Source organism: Astyanax mexicanus, chromosome 11 (genome assembly GCF_023375975.1).
Source record: "Astyanax mexicanus isolate ESR-SI-001 chromosome 11, AstMex3_surface, whole genome shotgun sequence".
NCBI lineage: Eukaryota > Metazoa > Chordata > Actinopteri > Characiformes > Acestrorhamphidae > Astyanax > Astyanax mexicanus.
Window position 1 is genome coordinate 36,596,874 of NC_064418.1, and position 21,526 is coordinate 36,618,399.

General features: G+C 42.3%; 1 protein-coding gene across 2 annotated transcripts in view; it reads right to left on the bottom strand.

The window, feature by feature from the left end:
• Positions 1-21,526, bottom strand: part of nrp2b (neuropilin 2b) — a 113,446-nt gene that overhangs the window by 62,134 nt on the left and 29,786 nt on the right. For both annotated transcript variants that reach the window (XM_007234155.3, XM_022680251.2), the window contains exons 3-6: positions 20,701-20,882; positions 4,984-5,211; positions 1,262-1,417; positions 1,000-1,169 (exon numbers count right to left, since the gene is read on the bottom strand). In XM_007234155.3, coding sequence (XP_007234217.2) covers positions 1,000-1,169; positions 1,262-1,417; positions 4,984-5,211; positions 20,701-20,882 — 736 coding nt within the window. The remainder of the gene's footprint in view (positions 1-999; positions 1,170-1,261; positions 1,418-4,983; positions 5,212-20,700; positions 20,883-21,526) is intronic.

A 21,526-nucleotide genomic window follows, 5' to 3' on the forward strand; every position in this document is an offset into this window, starting at 1 on the left:
GGGTTCCCTATTTTAGCAATCTATAGACGAGCAGTCAACCATGTACCACGCAGTTTAAACGCACATACCGCCTACCTACGGTGCCAAGATAGCAATGAACACCTGACTGTCGTCAGGGTTTAAATCAGTCAGTGGCACACCTTTGTTTTCCGCTGCCAATATAGCAATACGCCAGACGTTTTCCAGATCACACCTTCCAGATCACACCACTTCCAGACTAGACCACCACAGCTACAGCCATTAGCATAGATATATTTGTAAGCATCTTTGCTATTTAAACAGAGAAAACAGACTGTTGGTAGGGTGTAAGATATCAATGAGCATTGTGACGCACTTTGCACATTGTGTAAGATAGGGCCCCTAGAGTTTTCAAACTGATTTTTTTTTTATTATAGTTGAAAAATAAGAGTTTGGTGCCTGGAAGTGCCTTGAAATAAACCAAAAATAAACCTTACCTGGTTTAAAAAAAATGGCGTAAACAAAAAAGGAGCTGGAAAATGACCCAATGCCAAAAACGACCCAATACTGTTTCAATAACAAAAGCCATAATCAAAGCTGGAAAATTTGTAAAATGTGTAAAATGTGACAGTGACTTATAATAAGATAATATTGGTGTTGTTGATACTGGAGAGCAGCTCATCACCTTCAGACTCCAGTTATGGAAATACTAGTTATGGATTGCTATGTGAACCAGGCCTCATGTGAAGCTTTTCCTGTGCCAGTGCATGCAGAATGAGATCTATTAAGCAAATTCTTGGGGAGCCAACAGAGATATGGCTAATAAAACTAATGCAAGCTAATGCTAGTTTTAATTAGCGCCACTTAAAAACAATTTGGATTACTATATCTGATTATAAAACTTAAAAGAGCTAAACACACATTAAAAAAACAAAAATGTTTTTTATTTCTATTACTGGTAAGTATCACACTTGTGAAAGGCTAAAAGCTAACCTAGCTACAATCTCCTCAACTTGCTGAGCATATCAGGATGTGCTTTACCTGTATATACTCTTTGTTGCTGTCCTCAGCTGGCGTCCAGGCGTTCTCGCCGTAGTTGAGGCGACCCTGGCGAGCAGTCCAGCGGCCGTCGCTGAATGAAGACGAGGCTGTGATCTGGTCATCCGTGATGTGGCCTGACTCCATCCCGAATGCATTACTACAGTGGAAATCTGAGAGCGTACACACAGAGGATCAGCTATCACACAGAAACTGAGAGAGACACGGAGAGACAGAAGCAGAAAACAGATACTGAGCTACTTACTGTCACTGACTTCCTTTAATGTCATATTATAGCGGGCAGAGAATCCGTCTTTAGCCACAGCCATATCCGTGTGGAAGGTAAGCGAAAGGATGCCGGTGGAGGACCGGAGCTCGGGAGGGATCTTAGTGCCGCAGTGGCGTCCAATGAGGGGTCCGACTATAGAGAGAGTACACAGAGGATACATTACCTTACCTTAGTGCTGCGTTTCAGATTTTAATTTGCTCTGATCCTGGTTGACACTAATGTTTGGACGCATAAATATACATAACAATATAATAAAAAATAAAAGATATAGCTGTATTTTATCACAAGATCATGAGAGATTGCATTGTAAGGATTTTTTTTTTGCAGAAAATGATTTTTTTATAAAGCACTGTAATACTATACTTAAACTATGTATCAGTTTTAAAATCACATGACATCCTTGATCCAATCGAGGCCAGCATGTCTCAAAGTGGTTCAAATCTGTTCACACTGCCACTGCTCTAAATAAAAAAAATCAAACCATACATTTGTACTACTTCTTTCTTGTGATATATATATATTGTGAATATCACAATTATATACTAAGGTCAGTCCATATAGCTATAATATTTCTCAACATACAACACCCCAACATGCACAGCTATCCTGTTCACACATAATCGTGATTAAAAAACAAAAAACAAGCTTTATGCTATTTTCTCCTCTCCCTCCCCCTTCATAATGAATTCTCAGACAATCCAGTCTGGCTGTTAATACGTTAAATCCTCATTTTACAGACAGACAGATGAGAACTCTGACTGGCGGGGCCCTGGGGGGGTAAAGTCCTGTAAAGAACAGTGTGGATCAGGCTCTGTGTGTGTGTGTGTGTGTGTGCTTCTACTGTAGTCTTGTTGAGAAGAAGAGGGATTTAGCTCTAATGAGGTGTTTCACTTTTCTCGTTTCACTCTTTCCTGGCTGCCCAGTCACATGATCAGAAGTGCTCTTCTTCCTTCATCTTCAAATTGAAGTCTCTTAGTTTCTGTCTTTATCTCTTTCCATGCTCTAGTTCTTTCTCTATCTCTTTTTTGCCCATAATTCATGGATGTCTGCATCCTAACAGATTTAAGAATTCTGTAGGGTGTGTAACAGCCCTATGATATAGACTACGCTCACCCACACACACACACACATATATTTATATACATATACACACACACACACATGGGAGTAGTAGTCACCCCGTATCGATCATCCTCATTGATTTTCCTCTCTTTACGATGCAGAGGAGATCTGAAACAGAAGCGTCTCTGGAACAAATGGTTGAAATAACTCTTTCTCTCTCTCTCTGATGACGGCGTGGACGGTCATCATATCAAGATGTAGTGCAAAATAAACGCAAGACAGCCATTTTAGCTCTAAGCGCCGAGCTCCGTCCTCAAAGGACCGCCGGCTTTTAGATCCCTGAATATATCTGAGCATGTGCTCCACTCATATAATATGTGTGGACAGCTCATTGATCCACTGCAGTGAGCTGAGCAGGAGGAGGAGAGCTGGAGCACTTGAGCAGGGCTAAAGGATAAATGCTTGTAATGAAGCGGCAACGACGAATGCTGGGAGTCATGTCAGACCTCACAGGCTTTGTGTGAGCCTTTATGCAATATGTACAGGGGTTGGACAATGAAACTGAAACACCTGGTTTTAGACCACAATAATGTATTGTCCTGACAGACAGTTCAGGTGGAAACAGGAGAGTTGAAGTGCACATTATGTTTTTTTGGATACAATCCGGTTAGCACCCGAACATCCTTTTCAGACAGCTTCCTCTTACAGCGTCCACAGTTAATCCTGTTGGATGTGGTTGGTCCTTCTTGATGATGTGCTCACATTACCCTAGATACCGCGGTGCTTGATACATCACAAAGACTTGCTGTCTTGGTCACAGATGTGCCAGCAAGACGTGCACCAACAATTTGTCCTCTTTTGAACTCTAATATATCACACATAATGTTGTGTGCATTGCAATATTTTGAGCAAAACTGTGCTCTTACCCTGCTAATTGAACCTTCACACTCTGCTCTTACTGGTGCAATGTGTAATTCATACAGATCCAATTTAGCCATGAAACCTCCCACACTAAAATGACAAGTGTTTCAGTTTCATTGTCCAACCCCTGTAGTATGGAAAAAAGTATTGGGATTTTATTGTCATTGTTTCTTCTGAAATGAAGGGTATTAAAAAAAATTATCCTGGTTTTGTTGTTCTGTACTATGTAGGGAATGCTAACTATTATGTTTCGGACTAAAGCTGTAAATTTGCATTTGATTGAGTGACATAACCAGAGTATCAGTGAGGTCAGGATGTTGGATGATCTCCAACCAGCCTAATCCCAAAATAATTGGAATGATGGAGAACCATCATTCCAAAACACACTTTTCCACAATGATGAGGAAGCTTTATGTTCCTCTACCCAACATCTGACATTACAAAAATAGAATGTTCCCATTTGGTTGAGTATTATAGTTCTGGAAATGTTCCCATAATGTTCCTGTAACCTTTAAAAAATGATAGAAATCTTTAAGAGAACTTTGCTGTAAATTTCTTCTTAAATAGTCTTAACATTAGAAACTTAATTTAATTTATTAAATCTGCTAATATTACAGGAAATTTATTTGCTGTCTGGGATGTTTTTTTCCTGCTTTTCTTCTCAAATTAGTTAAAGTAGCTGAACACATTCATTAGTAAGGGTGTTCACAAACATATAAGCATACAGTGTGTATTGTGTATTGAGTATCCTGGTATTCTACCTAAAAAAAAAGTAGCACTACTTATTAAAAGTTAGGAATGTGTGTGTGTGTGAGTTGAAATACAGAGCCCCACTAAACACTATAGGATTGAAATCCCACAGGGGCTGAAGGAGGGAGGGTGGTGTGGGTTGTGGTGTATTGGGAAGGTTTAGAGTTTTGGTGGGGGTTTGGGGGGGGGGGTGCTGGTTGCTTTGGGCTGTTCACGGATGCCGCGTTATTAAGACAGATGGGAGGGGAAAAAAAGAAGCGAGAGTATTCCACCACACTCTTTTTTTTCCAGACAAGGATTAAATCCTATTGCAGTATTATTCACGCCCTATTTTTACTCCGCTGATAAGGGTTAACGCAGCGGCGCTTCCTCTCTCTCGGCTTGTGTCTCGCTCCCTCCATCTTTCTCTCCCTCCCTCTTTCGCACCCCTCCTAGCAGAATAATACGGGTGCAGTGGCTTTTTGGCCCGACTGGTGCAGATAAGGCGCTTGGGCCTTGGGCGGCGCTTTCATCTTCCAACGCGCTGCTCGAAAATAGCAGCTAGACTAGCAGCCTGAGCGCCACGGCAGCTCCGTATTGGCTAAAAACGCTGTTAGTCTGGGGGCTAAGCAACACCTGGTCACGGCTAGGTCTTAGCAAGGCTCAGCTTTGGACTGGGCTGAGCAGCCCAGCCAGATGGTTAGCATGAGAGGTGCACTGTTGGTATGTGACCATAATATCGGCATGATGGCTGAATTATGGTTTTATGAGGAATCAGAGAAAGGCTACAGATTGGCATGGAACCAGACAATGAGGTCAAAGGGATAGAGGAGCTACAATCCTCTTAAGTGAACACTGCAGGGAACCACAGTCTGCTCCAGCTCCAGACTCTGGAATACCAGGGGTTCTAATCCTACCAGTGGCAAAAACATCCTACACATACGGCCGTGGCACTGTACTGTAGGATTAGGAGCGTCTAGACTCACCCTGTGGCAGGCCGTCCCACACCTCCAGCCAGTCATACTTGCACTCGCCCTCCGAGCCCTGCAGGGGGTCGTTCTCCAGGTCGAAGGTGAGGAAGGTGAGGGTGACATCCATGTGGGGAGGGACGATGATGATGAAGGTGCACTCCAGGTTGTGAGGGTATTTGTCCGGGAAGCCTGGTGATTCGATCACGCCTGTTGGACTGGTGAAGTTTCTGGAGCAGTCTGAACCTGAAGGATAAATAAAAAATGGATGGAAGGTGGTCAACACAGGCACTGACAGAGAGACTGACAGTTAATGGTAGTCTACAATTATCTCAGCATGAGTCTAACTAAGTGGTGCAACTCTGTAACAATGTGTATGCCTAATTTTTGACTGATCAATCAACCAATCAATCAATCAATCAATCAGTCAATCAACCGACCTAACTACCTATCTATCTATCTATCTGTCCTTCTACCATTGCACCCATCTGGCTTTGTATCTGTGTATGTGTCCATCTGCCCATTTGGATGTCTGTCATTTGTACATTCATCCATCCATCTATTTGTCTGACTACCTCTCTGTCCCTCTATCTTCCAATCTGTTCGTAAGTCAGTATTATTTGTCATTCTCTCAAACTCTATCCAACTGTCCTTTTTTCTTTCTGTCCTTCATTCTTTCAGTCCATCTCTCCATCTCTCCATCTGTCCATCCTTCTATCTATCCCTCTGTCTTCATTCCAGTCTGACTGTCTGTCTCAGTGCACCTGGCACACCAGCCTCCACAGCACAAACCCTCACCGCACACCCTGCCAAAGTAAGTGTTGGCATTATGTCTTGCTAACCGCTTCCATCTTACACACACGCATATACATATACACACATATACATATACACACACACACACACACACACTTGCACAGAATGACAGTGAGCAGCGAGTTAGCTCACTGATAGAACACGCTCAAGCGTGTGAATATTAGATCGTTTATCACAGCGGAGCGTTCAATCTATACATAGAAAAAAAAAAAGCTTTGTCTGAAAAAGTGCTGAATGAGAGTCATATCCTGGCCTTGGAGCTTTTGTCAATACTCACTCACTGCCTGAGCAGAAACCCGCCACAGCGCTTCCTCTCATTCACACTGCCTGCTGATGCTCTGACGGGAGAGAGGAAGAAATGTGCGCGGCTACTCATAGGAGCACAGAACACAAAAACATAGAACCAATCCCTCAAGCAAACGAGACTCCAAGAGATTTAAAGTTGTTCTTACATTCCTGTCTCAGATATCAAGCCAAATATATTGTATTACTCAAAATAAACCAAGTTTAGATTTAGGATATAATATATAAGGCATAATTTATGAAGGAAGAGACAGAAACACAGGGTGAAGAGCACAGGGTGAACAGCACAGCGAACTTGGTATGTACATAGTGATGAGCACATGATGAAGAGCACATGGTGAAGAGCATGTGATGGACAGCACAGAGTGAAAAGCACAGACGGAAGAGCACATGGTGATATGGTGATGAGCACATGGGGAAGAGTGTGTGATGAACAGCATAGAGTGAAGAGTACAAAGGAAAGAGCACAGGATGAAGATCATGAGATGAGCAGCATAGAGTGAAGAGCACAGAGGGAAGAGCACATGTTGGAGTGTACGTGGTGAACAGCAAATAGTGAAAAGCACATGGAGAAGAGCATGTGATGAACAGCATAGAGTGAAGAGTACAGAGGGAAGAGCACATGGTGAAGAGCACAAAGGTAAGAGCATAGAGTGAAGAGTACAGAGGGAAGAGCACATGGTGAAGAGCATGTGATGAACAGCATAGAATGAAGAGCACTGAGGGAAGAGCACATGGGGAAGAGCACATGTTGGAGTGTACGTGGTGAACAGCAAATAGTGAAGAGCACAGAGGAAAGATCATGTGATGAACAGCATAGAGTGAAGAGCACTGAGGCAAAAGCACATGATGAAAAGCACATGCGGAAGAGCACATGTTGGAGTGTACGTGGTGAACCGCATATAGTGAAGAGCACAGAGGAAAGATCATGTGATGAGCAGCATAGAGTGAAGAGCACTGAGGCAAAAGCACATGCGGAAGAGCACATGTTGGAGTGTACGTGGTGAACAGCAAATAGTGAAGAGCACAGAGGAAAGATCATGTGATGAACAGCATAGAGTGAAGAGCACGGAGGAGAAAGCACGTGGTGAAAAGCACATGGGGAAGAGCATGTGATTAACAGCATAGAGTGAAGAGTACAGAGGGAAGAGCACATGTTGAAGAGCATGCGCTGAACCGCATATAGTGAAGAGCACAGAGGGAAGAGCACATGATGTAAAGCCAAGAGGGAAGAGCATGCGATGATCAACATAGTGTGAAGAGCACAGAGGGAAGAGCACATGATGTAAAGCCAAGAGGGAAGAGCATGCGATGATCAACATAGTGTGAAGAGCACAGAGGGAAGAGCACATGATGTAAAGCCAAGAGGGAAGAGCATGCGATGATCAACATAGTGTGAAGAGCACAGAGGGAAGAGCACATGATGTAAAGCCAAGAGGGAAGAGCATGCGATGATCAACATAGTGTGAAGAGCACAGAGGGAAGAGCACATGATGTAAAGCCAAGAGGGAAGAGCATGCGATGATCAACATAGTGTGAAGAGCACAGGGAAAGCAGCACAAAGGTAAAAGCAGGTGGTGAACATCATAGAATCAAGTGCACAGAGTGAACATCCTAGATGAACAGAACAGAAAGCACAGAGGGGAGAGCAAATGGTAAAGAGCACAGAGACAGGGAAGAGCATGGTGTAAACAGCACAGAGTGTATAGTGAACAGTCCACAGTGAACTGTACACAGTGTAAAAGAGGAAACAGGGCAGAGTGAAGAGATCTACAGCCAGCCAATCTGCTTTCTGTGTGACTTTGCCCAAGACACAGCTGCAGCACAGCTGTATGGTCAATCTGCACTGAAGAACTGCACCTCTGGAGGCCCTGACAGAGAGACCTGTGCCCAGTTTTATCTCACATTCAGCACACGGCCGTCCACAGACATGCTCTGATTCATATTTCATACTCCTGTTATTTGTGTCTCTTCATATCATTTTCTCTCTCTCTCTTCGTCTCTTACTCTTAGTTTGCTTTCTTTTCAGCTCTTTTGTTTTTGCTCTCTCTCTCTTACTCCCTCTCTCTCTCTCTCAGGTGTGTGTGTTTGTGTGTGTGTGCGCGAGGTTAAAGCAGAACTGTCTCTTAATTACAAGGAGATGGAAAAAACACAGCGGGGAGAGCGAGCCGACGCCCCAGAGGAGCCACACTGAGGGTCAGTCTGTTCTCCCACAGCATCTTGGCTATGCAAACGTATGCCCAGTCATGGTTCACCTTCAGAAGCGCCACACGTGTTCGACATGCCAACTCTCATCCAGCCTCCAAACACAGCATCAGGCTCTGTGCCCCTCAGCTGACTCTAAAGAGATACAGCGCCACTGTTTTAATACTAATGTGCGCACACACACAATATGCTATCCCACAGGGCTGCCTTTCAGTTTCTCAGCTCATCAATACTCTATGCATCTGCCATAAACACTCATACACATGCCTGCTCTGTCTATCTATCTATCTATCTATCTATCTATCTATCTATCTATCTATCTATCTATCTATCTATCTATCTATCTATCTATCTATCTATCTATCTATCTATCTATCTATCTATCTATCTACAGTATGTCTCATTCTTGAATACACACACACACACTACACAACTACTGTAGTTACTGAGCTGTTGATTTAATAGTAATGCGCCTATTAGATCTTTTAAATATTATAGGTTTCTGCCCGTTCCTGAGCTCCCTATCTCCTTATAAGGGTGTTTTTTTCAAGGCCTTGTCCCAATTCATGAGTCAGGGCAGTGGTAGTGTATTAGACCGCGACCCTGATGAGACACGGGATCGATCCCGCTCCTTTCTTCTTGGGTTTACCTGCTTTGAGATCAACTGTTCTGCAATTGAGTTCAATAACCCTCTGGGCTGGAGAGCTACTAGTCCATTAGTAGAATTCTATCCCATTACACTTCTTCATTTTCCAAAACTGATTTTTTTTTTTTTGTGACTTGGAAAATATCTGGCTCGAAGCCAAACTTAATTGCCGACCCCTGTTACAGGATATTATTTGTGTGTGTCTGTGTTATTAAACAGTAATACTGTATTCATTTCTAGTCACCTAAGAGGCACATTTACACAAACACAAATGATGTAGAACAGAAGAGAGAGAGAGATGGAGAGAAAGAAAGACTGTGTGTGTATATGTGTGTATCTGTGTGTGTATGTATGTATATGTGTGTGTATGTGTGTGTTGACAGGGGCCTGGAATAGGTTGTAAGGGCTCAGGCAGGGGGTAAAATATCAGAGGATCAAAGAACAAACGGTCAGTAATCTGTGGCTCTTAACTCCTAAATAACTGTAATACTTTAACTATTTATATTCTGCTGACCAGCTGCGAGCCGGACAGCACCATGTGCACACGCTCACAATGTCTGTCCAGCCAGAGAAGTAGCACCAACTGGGCCTTAAACACACACACACACACACACACACAGACACAGTGTGGGCAAAACGTCTGCAGACATTAGAGATTTGTGTTAAAGCAAAAAGCTATTTTGCAAAAATGTCAAATCAATGAAAAAATAAATGTTCTGCAACAAGTCTTATTCCATTACTCAAATAAAAAAATGCCTGAAAAAGCCTTCTGCAAATTTGTAATTCTGACAATTTTTTCTTTATTTCATAACAAAAAGACTATTTCAAAAAGTGTACTCTGATTTTTGTGCTGTATTTTCACAGGAGAAGGAAATACAGAAGATATCATGTCTAATCTTCATTGAATCAGAATTGTTTTTAATGTATTATTTCATAAAAGTTGTATTTTTATGATTTGATAGGACAATTCCTAAAGAAAAGACCAACAGAACTGCTTCAAACTGACTAACTATTAGATCTTATTATTAGGTGTGTAAGAAAAATAAAAATCATGATATATAAACATATATGCAATTTTCTTTGTTATACTGAATCAAGTCTCAAAAACAGTATTGATTTTCATTATTTGTTTACATGTAAATATTGGAAGCGAGTAATTAATATTGTGCTATATTGTTTAAAACTGCAGTTTACAGTTTGTTAAGAAAGATTGTTAAGAAAAGAATGCACTCTTAACTCTTAATTTAGAACCCACCCACCCTAAAGGCCATACACAAAAATGTCCAAAAAAACATATATATTTAAGAGGAAGACGGATGATCACAAGCCATCAAACCAACCTAAACTGCTTGAATTTTTGCACCAGGAGTGGCATAAAGTTATCCAAAAGCAGTGTGAAAGACTGGTGGAGGAGAACATGCTTAAATGCAAAAAAACTGTGATTACAAACAAGAAATTTTTAATATATATATATTCTATTAATACATTTGAACCCAGTTTTTTATCAATGTAGCATGGCTACTGATCCGATTATATCTCATCATCATTCTTCAGTAGAATCATTGTGAGTGTTTCTTAGATTACACTGTTTTGACTGCATAAAGAATCAATCATCTTTCGTCAGGTTTAATGCATATAACTGTGTGTTTCTTATACTATGCTACTTTTCCGAAAAATAGATTTTTACTACAAATATTCGTTTTGCATATCACAATATACTGTATTAAATCATATCGTGATTTGCATTGAATTGACAGATTCTTGACAATACACAGCCTTACTTAGTAAGTTTCCACACACAAAATTTAGGAATATTTATGTATATGTAGATGTATTTCGGAAGTATGTCTTCCTGTGCCGGCTCCCCAGAGACCAGCTCCTTAAAGAAGACCTGGCATCCCTGAGAGATTAATAGAGCTCTATATATAAAGCGTATATATAAGCGTATATATAAAGAGTCGGAGACGGCGTGACCCACTGTCTGAGGAGTTAATGAGGGGTCAGTGCCCCCCACAGAGGCGAGCCTGGGCCTGCCATGGAGACTCAGGGGTAAAACACACGCATGCATACACATGCACACGCATGCACACACAGCTTCCTGGCCCCTCCTTAGTGGGCAGCTCATAGGCACAGTGTAGCTGAGTGTGGCAGCTGATAGAGAGATAGTGAAGCTGGGATGAAGCAGCTGGTGTGGGTTAATGTTACACTCTACACACACTCTTCCCTTTCTCCTTCCACCCCGCTGGACCGCCACCACACCGTACATCTGTTTCTTATGGCGGCATACATGTGTGTGTGTGTGTGTGTGTGTGTGTGTGTGTGTGTGTGTATGTGTGTGTGTTTGTGCGGGTCTCTTTTGGACATGGATGTTTGCACGAACACATATGCATACACACACCTGCTCACACACAACTGTATAGACCAGACATTATCGTCCAGTGGTTTATTAATTAATAACTACACAGAAAATCATGCAAGATGATTGACTGAACTGTGACTAATGCCAGGTTCACACTACAGGATTTTGGGCCAGTTTTTCAGTCGCTTAAACTACTGAAAGACGCTCGCTGATCTATCGCTTACTGATCACCAACAAGTCGCAGACGCCCAGCAAATATTCAACATGTTTAATATCTGACTCAGTCAGCGACTAGGAGTCAGGAGCAGCGGCCACATGCAGCCAATGAGACCACAAAAAGAGAACCACGGGTCCAAAACACACCAGAGCTGTTTATACAGAGTCTGACCACCCTACCTTTCCCCCTGCTATATCATGAAACGACTCTAGAGGGAGTCCGTGAATAAGTCCTTTATATATAGGGGTGAATGGAGCTAAAAGCTAAAAACTTTAAATTAAAAATAATTATGAACTACTTGTTCTCAATATTTCTTTAACTTTAGTAAGTAGAATTATGTATTTCAGTTTATCTAAAAAAAAAACAGCTTTTACACTGTAAAGCACTAGCATTACTGCTACTGTGAGCTGATTGGCTGGCGAGCTGATCCTAGAGATGCAGATAGAGCATGTTTAAAAAGCTTAAAACTGGAGTTCAAAATGAAAAAAAAATGAAAACAGTCTGGAGTACTGAAACATTTGATACAGTTATGTGTTGAGCTCATAAGTACATATTTCAGTATAAAACTGATCAGAGATTAATAATAAACTCTGATTTTGCTCAGTTGCTTCATATGAACCTATTCATGTTGGACTTATTGCAAGTGCGTATTCTCCTCTATAAAGATTCTCTGGCATGGAGGTGTGTTCTCATGACAAAACGTGTTTCTGGAGAGCAGCCAGGTGAGTCTGTGATTTCCCACAGTGAGAAATCGTGTAATTTGTGACCCCGTGTCGCTGATCAGTCATGTAGTGTGAACAGCTCAACAACTGAAGGACTCATGATTACAGCACAACCAGTTGTGTAGTGTGAACAGCACAACGATTGAACACTCAAAGAGTCGTGTAGTGTGAACCTGGCATAATGTGTGTTTGAATTCAAATCTGTCTACTGTATCTAATTATCTGTCCGTCTGTCTGTCTCTCTGTCTTTCTTTCTTCTATTGTCTATCTTCCACTCATACCCAGGCACACAAGTGTCTGTGTGATGTGCCGAGCCCGGCTCCTCTGCAGTAATCAGATATAAATAACTCATTACAGGCGTCTGCACAGGAAGAACGCAACACCAGGACAATTCCATCATGTCTTTACATAACACACACTCTTTACATAATGCCTGTTCTAGACTTGCTACTCGAAGCCTGTGTGTATCAGTCATCAGCGCTCAGCTGCAGCACATACTCAAGAGCAGTGATAATACCAGCAGTGATCTTGAGATAAACAGGGCTGGTAGTGCCAAAATAAACAGTTTATTTTACAACTATTTTCATCCCTGCCTGACTTTTTAACTTTTTGACAAATTTAAATTGGTCAGTTGTTTTTATGTTTACATTTTATGATAAATGTGCCAATAGCATGTTTAAAAATAACTTACATTTTTTGGATAATAAAGGATTATAAATGATTATTCTCTTGTACAGTTGACATTTTGAAGATAATAGTTTTTTTTTTAAGGACAGTGATGATACACAACTTTCTATATTCAAATCCTAACCCTAAATCTTGCTGATCAAAACATGTAACTTTGCAATTAATCAAGACTTTTTAAAATCAAAAAGTCAAGGGACATAATATCGATCCAATACTGGCTAAAATCACTGGATCAAATACCTGAAAAAAAATTAGATCCAATAAAATCTATTAGCCTACAGTATCATGTATTATTAATAAAGTATTATTAACAGTTTAAGTAAGGGAATATAATGGAATTAGACTGATAGACAGATAGTCAAGTCACAGTTCTGCACAGTTCTGAGGGACCAAAAAGACAAGCGTCAAGCTCCTTTAAAACCTTTAGAGACCAGAATGCGTGTTTTTTCACCTGGTCAAGAGGGTCTTTAAAGACCCAAAAGACACACTTATGCACACAGTCAAGTCCTTTAAAGGCAAAAAAGGCAACGTTTTGCACATAGTCAAGACCTTTAAAGGCCAAAAGCAATGGATTTGCACATATTCAGGACCTTTAAAAGCAAAAAGGCAACGTTTTGTACATAGTCAAGAACTTTTAAGGGACCAAAAAGACAAGCTTTAAACTTCTTTAAAACCTTTAGAGACCAGAAAGTGTGTTTTTAGACCTGGTCAAGATCTTTAAAGACTAGAAAGACACAGTTATGCACACAGGCAAAAAAGATAATCTTTTGCACATCGTTAGGACCTTTAAAGGCCAAAAAGCACTTGATTTGCACATATTTCGGACCTTTAAAGACCAAAAAAACATGGTTTTGCATACTGAAGATCTTTACAGAGTTAAGTCTTTTCTTCTTTGCTTTTGAAATTCTCTGCTACTCCTGTTTTCCTCCGGTCTTAGAAAAGAAAAGAAATGTCCTGTAAATGTGCATTCAACAAAACAACACATATACACACATCAATCCACCAACAAACACACATACACGCACACACACACACACATACAGACACACACATGTATCTGCTCTCCAGCCCTGACTGCTGTGTTCCTCATATTAGTGGGTCAGCCAGGCTGTGGTTTAGCCTGCGGAAGAGGCTCTCGCTGCTCAGCTGCTTCAACATACGCTCTACAACTTTCTTAGACAGAGTGCTTTAAGTGCCTTAAGTGTGTCTTTGAGACGTGAGCGTATGTGAGTGTGTGTGTGTGTGCCCACGACTGTACGTGACCTCGGTCGTCACAGGCTGGCCCCCTTCGCCAACATCCCCCCACCCCACCACACACACTCACACGCTCACACTCATACAGAGAAAGGCAGACAGTAGGGCAGACCCCCACTGAAGTTCCCTACTGTACTCTACACTGCACTGTGTATGCATGAGTAAACCTGACGCCATCGGCCTTTTGTTCTCGCCCATTAATTCACGTTTCGTGAACATGGTAAAAACAGCCAGCCTCAGTCAGCTCAGCTCAGTGCGGGCTAGGGGGCGCTCACCCCCTGCTTCCCAGCAGGGGATTCTGGACCCCGGACCCCATTCTGGGGCAGACAACTGCTCTGTCTATGGCTCTGGAGGGGATGGGGGGGTTGGAGGGTTGTTATTGTGGAGCGTTGCTGGGTAGAACAGGGAATGGGTGTCATGGGTGAGTGAACAGTGTGTGTGTATATGTGTGTGTGTGTGTGTGTGTGTGTGTGTGTGCGTGCTGATGATTCTAATCCACATGTAATAAGTGTGAGAGCGAGTACATGTGTGTCTGGGGGGGTATTGGCATGAGGAGGCGGCGTTTATACGCATGTAAGCTCTCACGCAATACTGGTACAGTAACTGTGCGTGCAGGCAGACGTGTTCTGGAATTGGGCCACAACGTCTGCACGGTCATGTGACATCCATGTAAACAAGTGTGAGTACGGAACATATGCTGTAAATTTAAGAAGAACGTACTGTTATTTTAGATATGAAATGAGTAGCTTAGGGGTTTGGCGGTTTGGCTCTAAAATTATATTTTAAATATATAATAAATATTTTTGTAATAGTAATTTTCTTGACGATATGAAACAATACTGGTAATATTTTAATAATTTTAGGAACATACTATTGCAAAAAAATTACTGTTAAAGTTTTATTTAGTATGACAGTTTCAAACATTTAATAGAATCTATAAAATCTGAAAAAAAATTGTCTATTTTGCAAACAATAGTAATTTACCAAGATTTTACTTCATTTTATGACAAATAAATTATTTTAATGTAACATTAAAAGTGTACCATAATAAAAAAATAAAGTGCAGAATATTTAGTGTATGAATCTCATCTCATCTCATTGTCAACCGCTTAATCCGTGAAGGGTCGCGGGGGGGGGGGGGCTGGAGCCTATCCCAGCAGGCATCGGGCGGAAGGCAGGATACACCCTGGACAGGCCGCCAATCCATCGCAGGGCAGACGGACACAGACAGACAAACAGACACATTCACTCACACACTCACACACTCACACCTAAGGGGCAATTTCAATCAAGTTCCAATTAGCCTGAACGTGCCGTCTTTGGACTGTGGGGGGAAACCGGAGAACCCGGAGGAAACCCACGCAGACACGGGGAGAACGTGCAAACTCCGCACAGAAAGACCCGGGTCGCCCCAGCCGGGAATCGAACCCAGGCCGTCTTGCTGTGAGGCGGAAGTGCTACCCACTGCGCCACTGTGCCGCCCTAGTGTATGAATATAAACTGCAAATATAAACCACTATACAAAAAAAACGGCCTTTACACTAAATAGCAACACCAATAGAAAAAAAAAATGATATTTTTTATCATTAAAAATGTAACACTTTATAATAACTTTCATTAATATACTATTAACTAATGATTCATAACTATTATTTGTCACATTTTCAGAAACTAAAAAGTTGCTATCACATTTGTAAATACTAATGAATACATTGGCAACATGAACTGCAATTAATAAACATTTGCCCGGTTTAAAAGTCGTATTTACTAGCGATTTATTAATGTTCAAATTCTGATGAGCTATTGATTTGCTAACATTTTATTATGAATATCCATGCTGATAAATAAGTGTCATGTGTGAGCATTTGTTAATTTTCAAATTCTGATCAACTACTGCTTTGTTCACATCTACTTATCATTAGTTTAAAATATATTTAAGTTATTAAGTGTTACCAAAAAATATAATAAGACTATCATGTAAGATTTGATATGGTACACCCTTATCTTAAAAATGAAGGTTCTTTGAGCAATACCATATACCACGTTCAGTTCCAAAAAAACAAGTGTAAAAAACATTTTAAAGCTTCAAAATTAACGTTCATTTGATTTAAATGTGTTTTTTGGTATTTTTTCAACCAAACTTTGCAACCAAACTAAATGCAAAGTGCAGTACAAAAATGCAAAGAGCTAGACTTTGCTTGGTTCCAATAGGTTATTTTAGCAATACCACAGAAATACCTGTATTAAGTGTCAAGAGACCCTCAAACTAAAGTTCAAACTGTGCACAGTTGTCCCTTTTATTGGTAAAGTAAAGTCTATATATTGAGCAATACACTTGTACACAAATCTGCCACATTGACATACAATCAATGGGGCAACAACCCAGGGCAAACATAGGTGGGGGGATGTTGCTTGATCTTATTTGTTGATCGGCGGGGTCAGTGGGACGGCTCAGGGGCAGTATCAGCATCCGTCAACAGCCGTTAAGTCAGTAATAGCTGAGATACGGCTGCTTCCAGACTGTACGCCCCGGGGGGTTCCAGCAGGGGGGCAAGAGTAAGGGTAACTGGGTGGCATCATGGTAGCTAGAGGGCTCCTGTAAAGTGAGCTCTCATTGGCTCCTTCTGTCCACTGTTCCAGCACGCTAATGGTGGAGTGCAGATTGGCTGGGAGTCTTCCAGCTGTAGCCGTGGCAACAGTAGTATGAGGTGTCGAGGCACGGTTGAGTAAACTAAAATGTTTGTGAATGAGTCGAGTTACAGTAGGGCACGCGACCGAGACGCTGAAGCTTGTTTACTGCACGACTAAAAGGTAAATGTTGAATAAAGTAGAGTAGTGTACGTTCATATATCCCATAATTTTCAAAGATGCAATATCTAATGTTTAAGAGCTTAAGGTTAGATTAAAATCCATCAAAATTCTACAGATTTTAGCATGTTTTTGCTTTTTTTCCAACATTGTTACAAGATTTTTATAGATTGATAGTCCATATCTGGATGGTAGAATGGTGCTTCAAATGTATCTATCTATTGAAGGAATACGCTAATGCTTATATCTTAATTTTTCATCATTCCTTATAAAAAAAAAAGGCAGTACAAGCTGGTCAATGTGCTTGACCCATTTAACTCTTATAGTATGACCAGCTTAGTACGTTTTTTTGTTGAAGTTTGATGGTTTAGCACGATAAAACTAGCAAGGTTTCATCTAACAAAGCTGAACAACCAGCAGTTTAACTCATTGGTTGACCAGCTTTACCCGCAAAGACCATGGTGCTGAATTGGTTAACCAGCTAGCTCACCAGTATAGGCTATGTTTTCACCTGAGAACTTTACACCATGCAATTCAATGCACTAATACTTCTCTACTGAAGTACCAAAACTGACTAATTAAACCATTTTTCTGTAATTAAATGTTTTCTATAAACTCTTGAGTGGCACATCTGTCTAAGTGTTGGCCCCGTTCAAGGCTGGCAGTGCCATGGAGCTCAACTGTTCTCATTCCCTATGGCTGGGTAAAATGTGGGCATGGTATGGAATATGGTAAGATGACCTTCCAATCACTCTCCCCCATCACTGGTGGCATGATGCTACAAATATAACATACTGTAACTGACAGAAAAGTGGAGGGGGCTCAAACTAGCTTTCACCTTTACAACACTAATAGTACTTTGTGTGGTGGGGGAGCTTGAGCAACTTTGATGATACCTTACATTTTTGCAGCTCTAAAATATTAGGATCTAAAGAATCTACACTGAATGTTGCCTTATATGGGATAATAATTTTCCCAGAGGATACTACGTATCACACTAATTAAAATAATAGGCTAACGTGTTGTTATATTATAAAAAAACAGGATGGTGAAACACAGGAACACACATAATTGCACTGCCCTGCAGCGAGGCTAAGCTTGGTGTGGCTGAGTTCAGTGCTGGAAGTCTAGGGGTGGCCCGGCGCTGGTGAATGGAGAAGAAACAGAGATCTGGGGAGCGGCTGGATGCTGATTTCCTCTCTGCAGGAGGAGAGAGATTGATAGAGGCTCTTTCCCCAGCTGTCTGTGCAACGCTGGGCGGACCACACCTCCAGGCTGTGTATTTACCCAAGATTCCTATCACTTGTGGAGAACGCTGGACTGAGTGTGCCAGCACACGGCCATCCAAAACAGCATGGTAAACAAACAAGAGCTCATGGGCCAGGTCTCAGAGCTCCACTTTCTTTTTCCTTGCTTTTCTGTGTTCCTCCTTTGCTTCTTTTTGCCTTTCGCAGTCCTCGCTCTAGTCCTGCCATCTTTCTCTCTTTCTCTTTGAGCTTTTCCCTAAGCTCTCGTTCACATTCTTTCCCAGTTCCTCAGTCTCGTCCTCTCTTTGTTTCCCTTTTCCTCGAGCTTGTTTTGCATCTCGTAAAACACGGCTTGTCGACATGTTCTGGCAACAGTCTGGTGAGTTCAAATGAAACAACCGTGGTTTGGAGGAAATACGATCCCTCACACATCGCCAAAACCGGCATCTCACACACATACACACACACACACACACACACACAGCTACATATTCGTATTCATCTCTTTCGAGAGCCCTCTTTGTCTTTCGCACTCAGAACTGCCACACACATTCGCGTCTACACACAATTTCACTCTAACCCTCTAAGCGTAACGAGTTCCTGTTAATGCCATGGCAACCGCTAGTCTCCACATCCTGACGGGTACCGTCATTATTGCTTGTTTATGAAGGAAAGCGCGCGACCTGCCGACATGATAGCACTCGTCCCGGCATCTGCTCGTCTCGCCGCTCCGCCAGCCTGCCGAGGGGCTGCTGTGGATCATTCACACTCCCAGCATGCTCCAGGGACCTGGGATAGCATGTCTTTACTTCCTCCCAGGAGAGGGGGTGAGAGACACTGTGCTGGTGTTAAAGTGCTGATTTCTCAGAGTGGAGGGCGTCGGCACTAATGGGAGGGTTCAGTGGCTCCAGTGGAGTCTGATGGGTCTCATCAGGACCTCATTCAAGCCTACATGGAGTCTACACTTGGCTTGGGCAGATTTCGCCCTTGAGCCTATACTGTAAACATAAAACCATGATATATTCATTAATATATTTCTACCATCGCTATTATACCACAAATGTATTGAGTTGAATAATCTGTCTCCTCAACCCTTGTTCACCATCAGTGTGTAGTTGCGCCCAGATTTGAGAATTCAGTTATATTTTATATAATGGTACAGTATATATAGCTGCCTGGTCAGAGTGTTGTAGGTCATAAGAGCAAGTTACCATTTTATTACCTAAGAGTGTGTTAATGCTGGCTGAGAACTGCAAAGCTCTAGATGGGATAATGAAACATGACATAAAAGTTCAGTTTCAAAATGCAAGTTGCAATCAAAAATGACTTTAAAATGATCTAAATTTCTTTCTTCTTAGACTACTACTACTACTACTACTATTTCCTAATCCTGACCCAAACAACTGGCACCTTCCGCACCTTCCACACCAATCCCACAACAGTGAAAACAGTTGCTACTCTTCTTCTACTCGCCCCTGACCTACAATTTATCGCATTCCAGACTGGGTCTTTCAGCCATTTGCCTACAGGTCCCTTCCTAAATCATTACACACTCCTTCCCACTCCTTGTCTACGACTGCTGCCAGCCCAGAGCCTGGACCACCATATAGACAGTATACCCAGACACACAAATACACGCTGTGTTAGTAACACAGGCTCTCTTGCCGCCCACCTCACCGCCTCCAGGGACTGGAGATCAGGACTCAATTAAAGAGGTATTCCTGGAATGCTTTCAGAAGGATGAAAAGGGAACAGAAGATGCCTGCCCGCTGTTTATTTTCCCTGCCCGCTGCGGCCTTGATCTGAATTTGTCACGGTGCGTGTCAAACAGGCCCAAATAAGGAAGGGGGGAGGTGATCAGTTGCTCACTGGTGGCAGCAGAGGTCAGCCAGGGTCTGTTGCTTCGCCTGAGGAACTCAGCACCCACAAACTATCCAGTTACCTAACAGTGGCCTTCTGCTACTGAGAGCCAAGCCCCGGCCAAGCCCTGGCGTGACTTCCCTCTGAACCATAAAATCAAATTATCATTTGGTATTCAGACAGTAAAACCAGGTCCCTTTCACTCTTCCAAAGCTGACCAATGACAGTCAATTTGGCACCTCTGCTGCTGCCACTTCTGCGAGAAGTGGCTGATCAGAAGAAAGGCTGAGGCGTGTGTGTGTATCCTGTGTGAAAGGGTGGGTTCTGTGCTACGTGATAATACAGGCAGCTCCATCAGAGATCATAACTGCTGTTATCTTCACACACTCACTAACACCAAGCCCCTCCAAGAACCTCACATAAAAAAAACAACAACCCGAGAAAGCTTCAAATGAGTGACTGTGTGTAAGCCCCCGGAACAGAGGAACGCTACCAGCAAAGAAAAGCGATAAGGGAAATACAGGAAAGGAGACAGAGCCAGACGTGGCCTTGATGTGGCTTCGTTTTCATGAATCACAGCCAGAGCTCGGTGGGGTGCCGCGCACTCTTACCTGTCTTGTGGATCTCGTAGCGCAGCGAGAAGCCCGCCCCCTGGTGGGCGTAGTCTGACACAAAGCGGATGTGGAGGACCGGGCCCGACGAGATGATGGCGGCCGGGGCGATGTTGCTGCAGTGCTTGCCCAGCAGATCCGCGGACTCCGAACTGCCATCGCGGATCTCGATGAAGTCATATCTGCAAAACAAACCCCATGACAGGAGATATTTGTGAGGACAGCGGTCAAGAGAGGCCAATGCATGTCTAATTCTAGCCGGTCTGACCCTTTGACCTGTCCTAAACATGGACTCCTACTTGTCAGTGAAGTGAGTGGTGGCAACAGATACATTTCAAGCCTCGGCTCCTCAGACGCTAGACGCTGCTGTGCTCAAACAAGCCTTCTGTCTGACTGTAGCCTGTTTGATCCTTTGATCTGGACCTAAACAAGGACTCCTGCTTGTCAATAAAGTGAGTGGAGGCAACAAACTGTCTGATTCTCTCATGTCTGACCTGTCTAAATATGTTTCCGGATTCTTGTGTGTCAAGTGGTGGAAACAAATACTTCAAAAAGGTTCATGTTCTTCTTTTAGGATGTCAGGTGCTGTTCTGGTCAAACATACTAGTCAATAAATAAGTGAGTAAAAGCAACAAGTACAGTTTTAGCTTCTCTTCCTCCTTGAAATATCAGGTGCTGCTATGGTTAAACACATCATTCTGAACCCCCTGACCCGCCATAACATAGATTCCTGCCTCTTAAGCTCCTTCTCTGAAGACACTGAAGATGCTGCTATGTTCAAACAAGTCATCCTGTCTAATTCAAGCCTGTCTGAGCTGTCCTAATT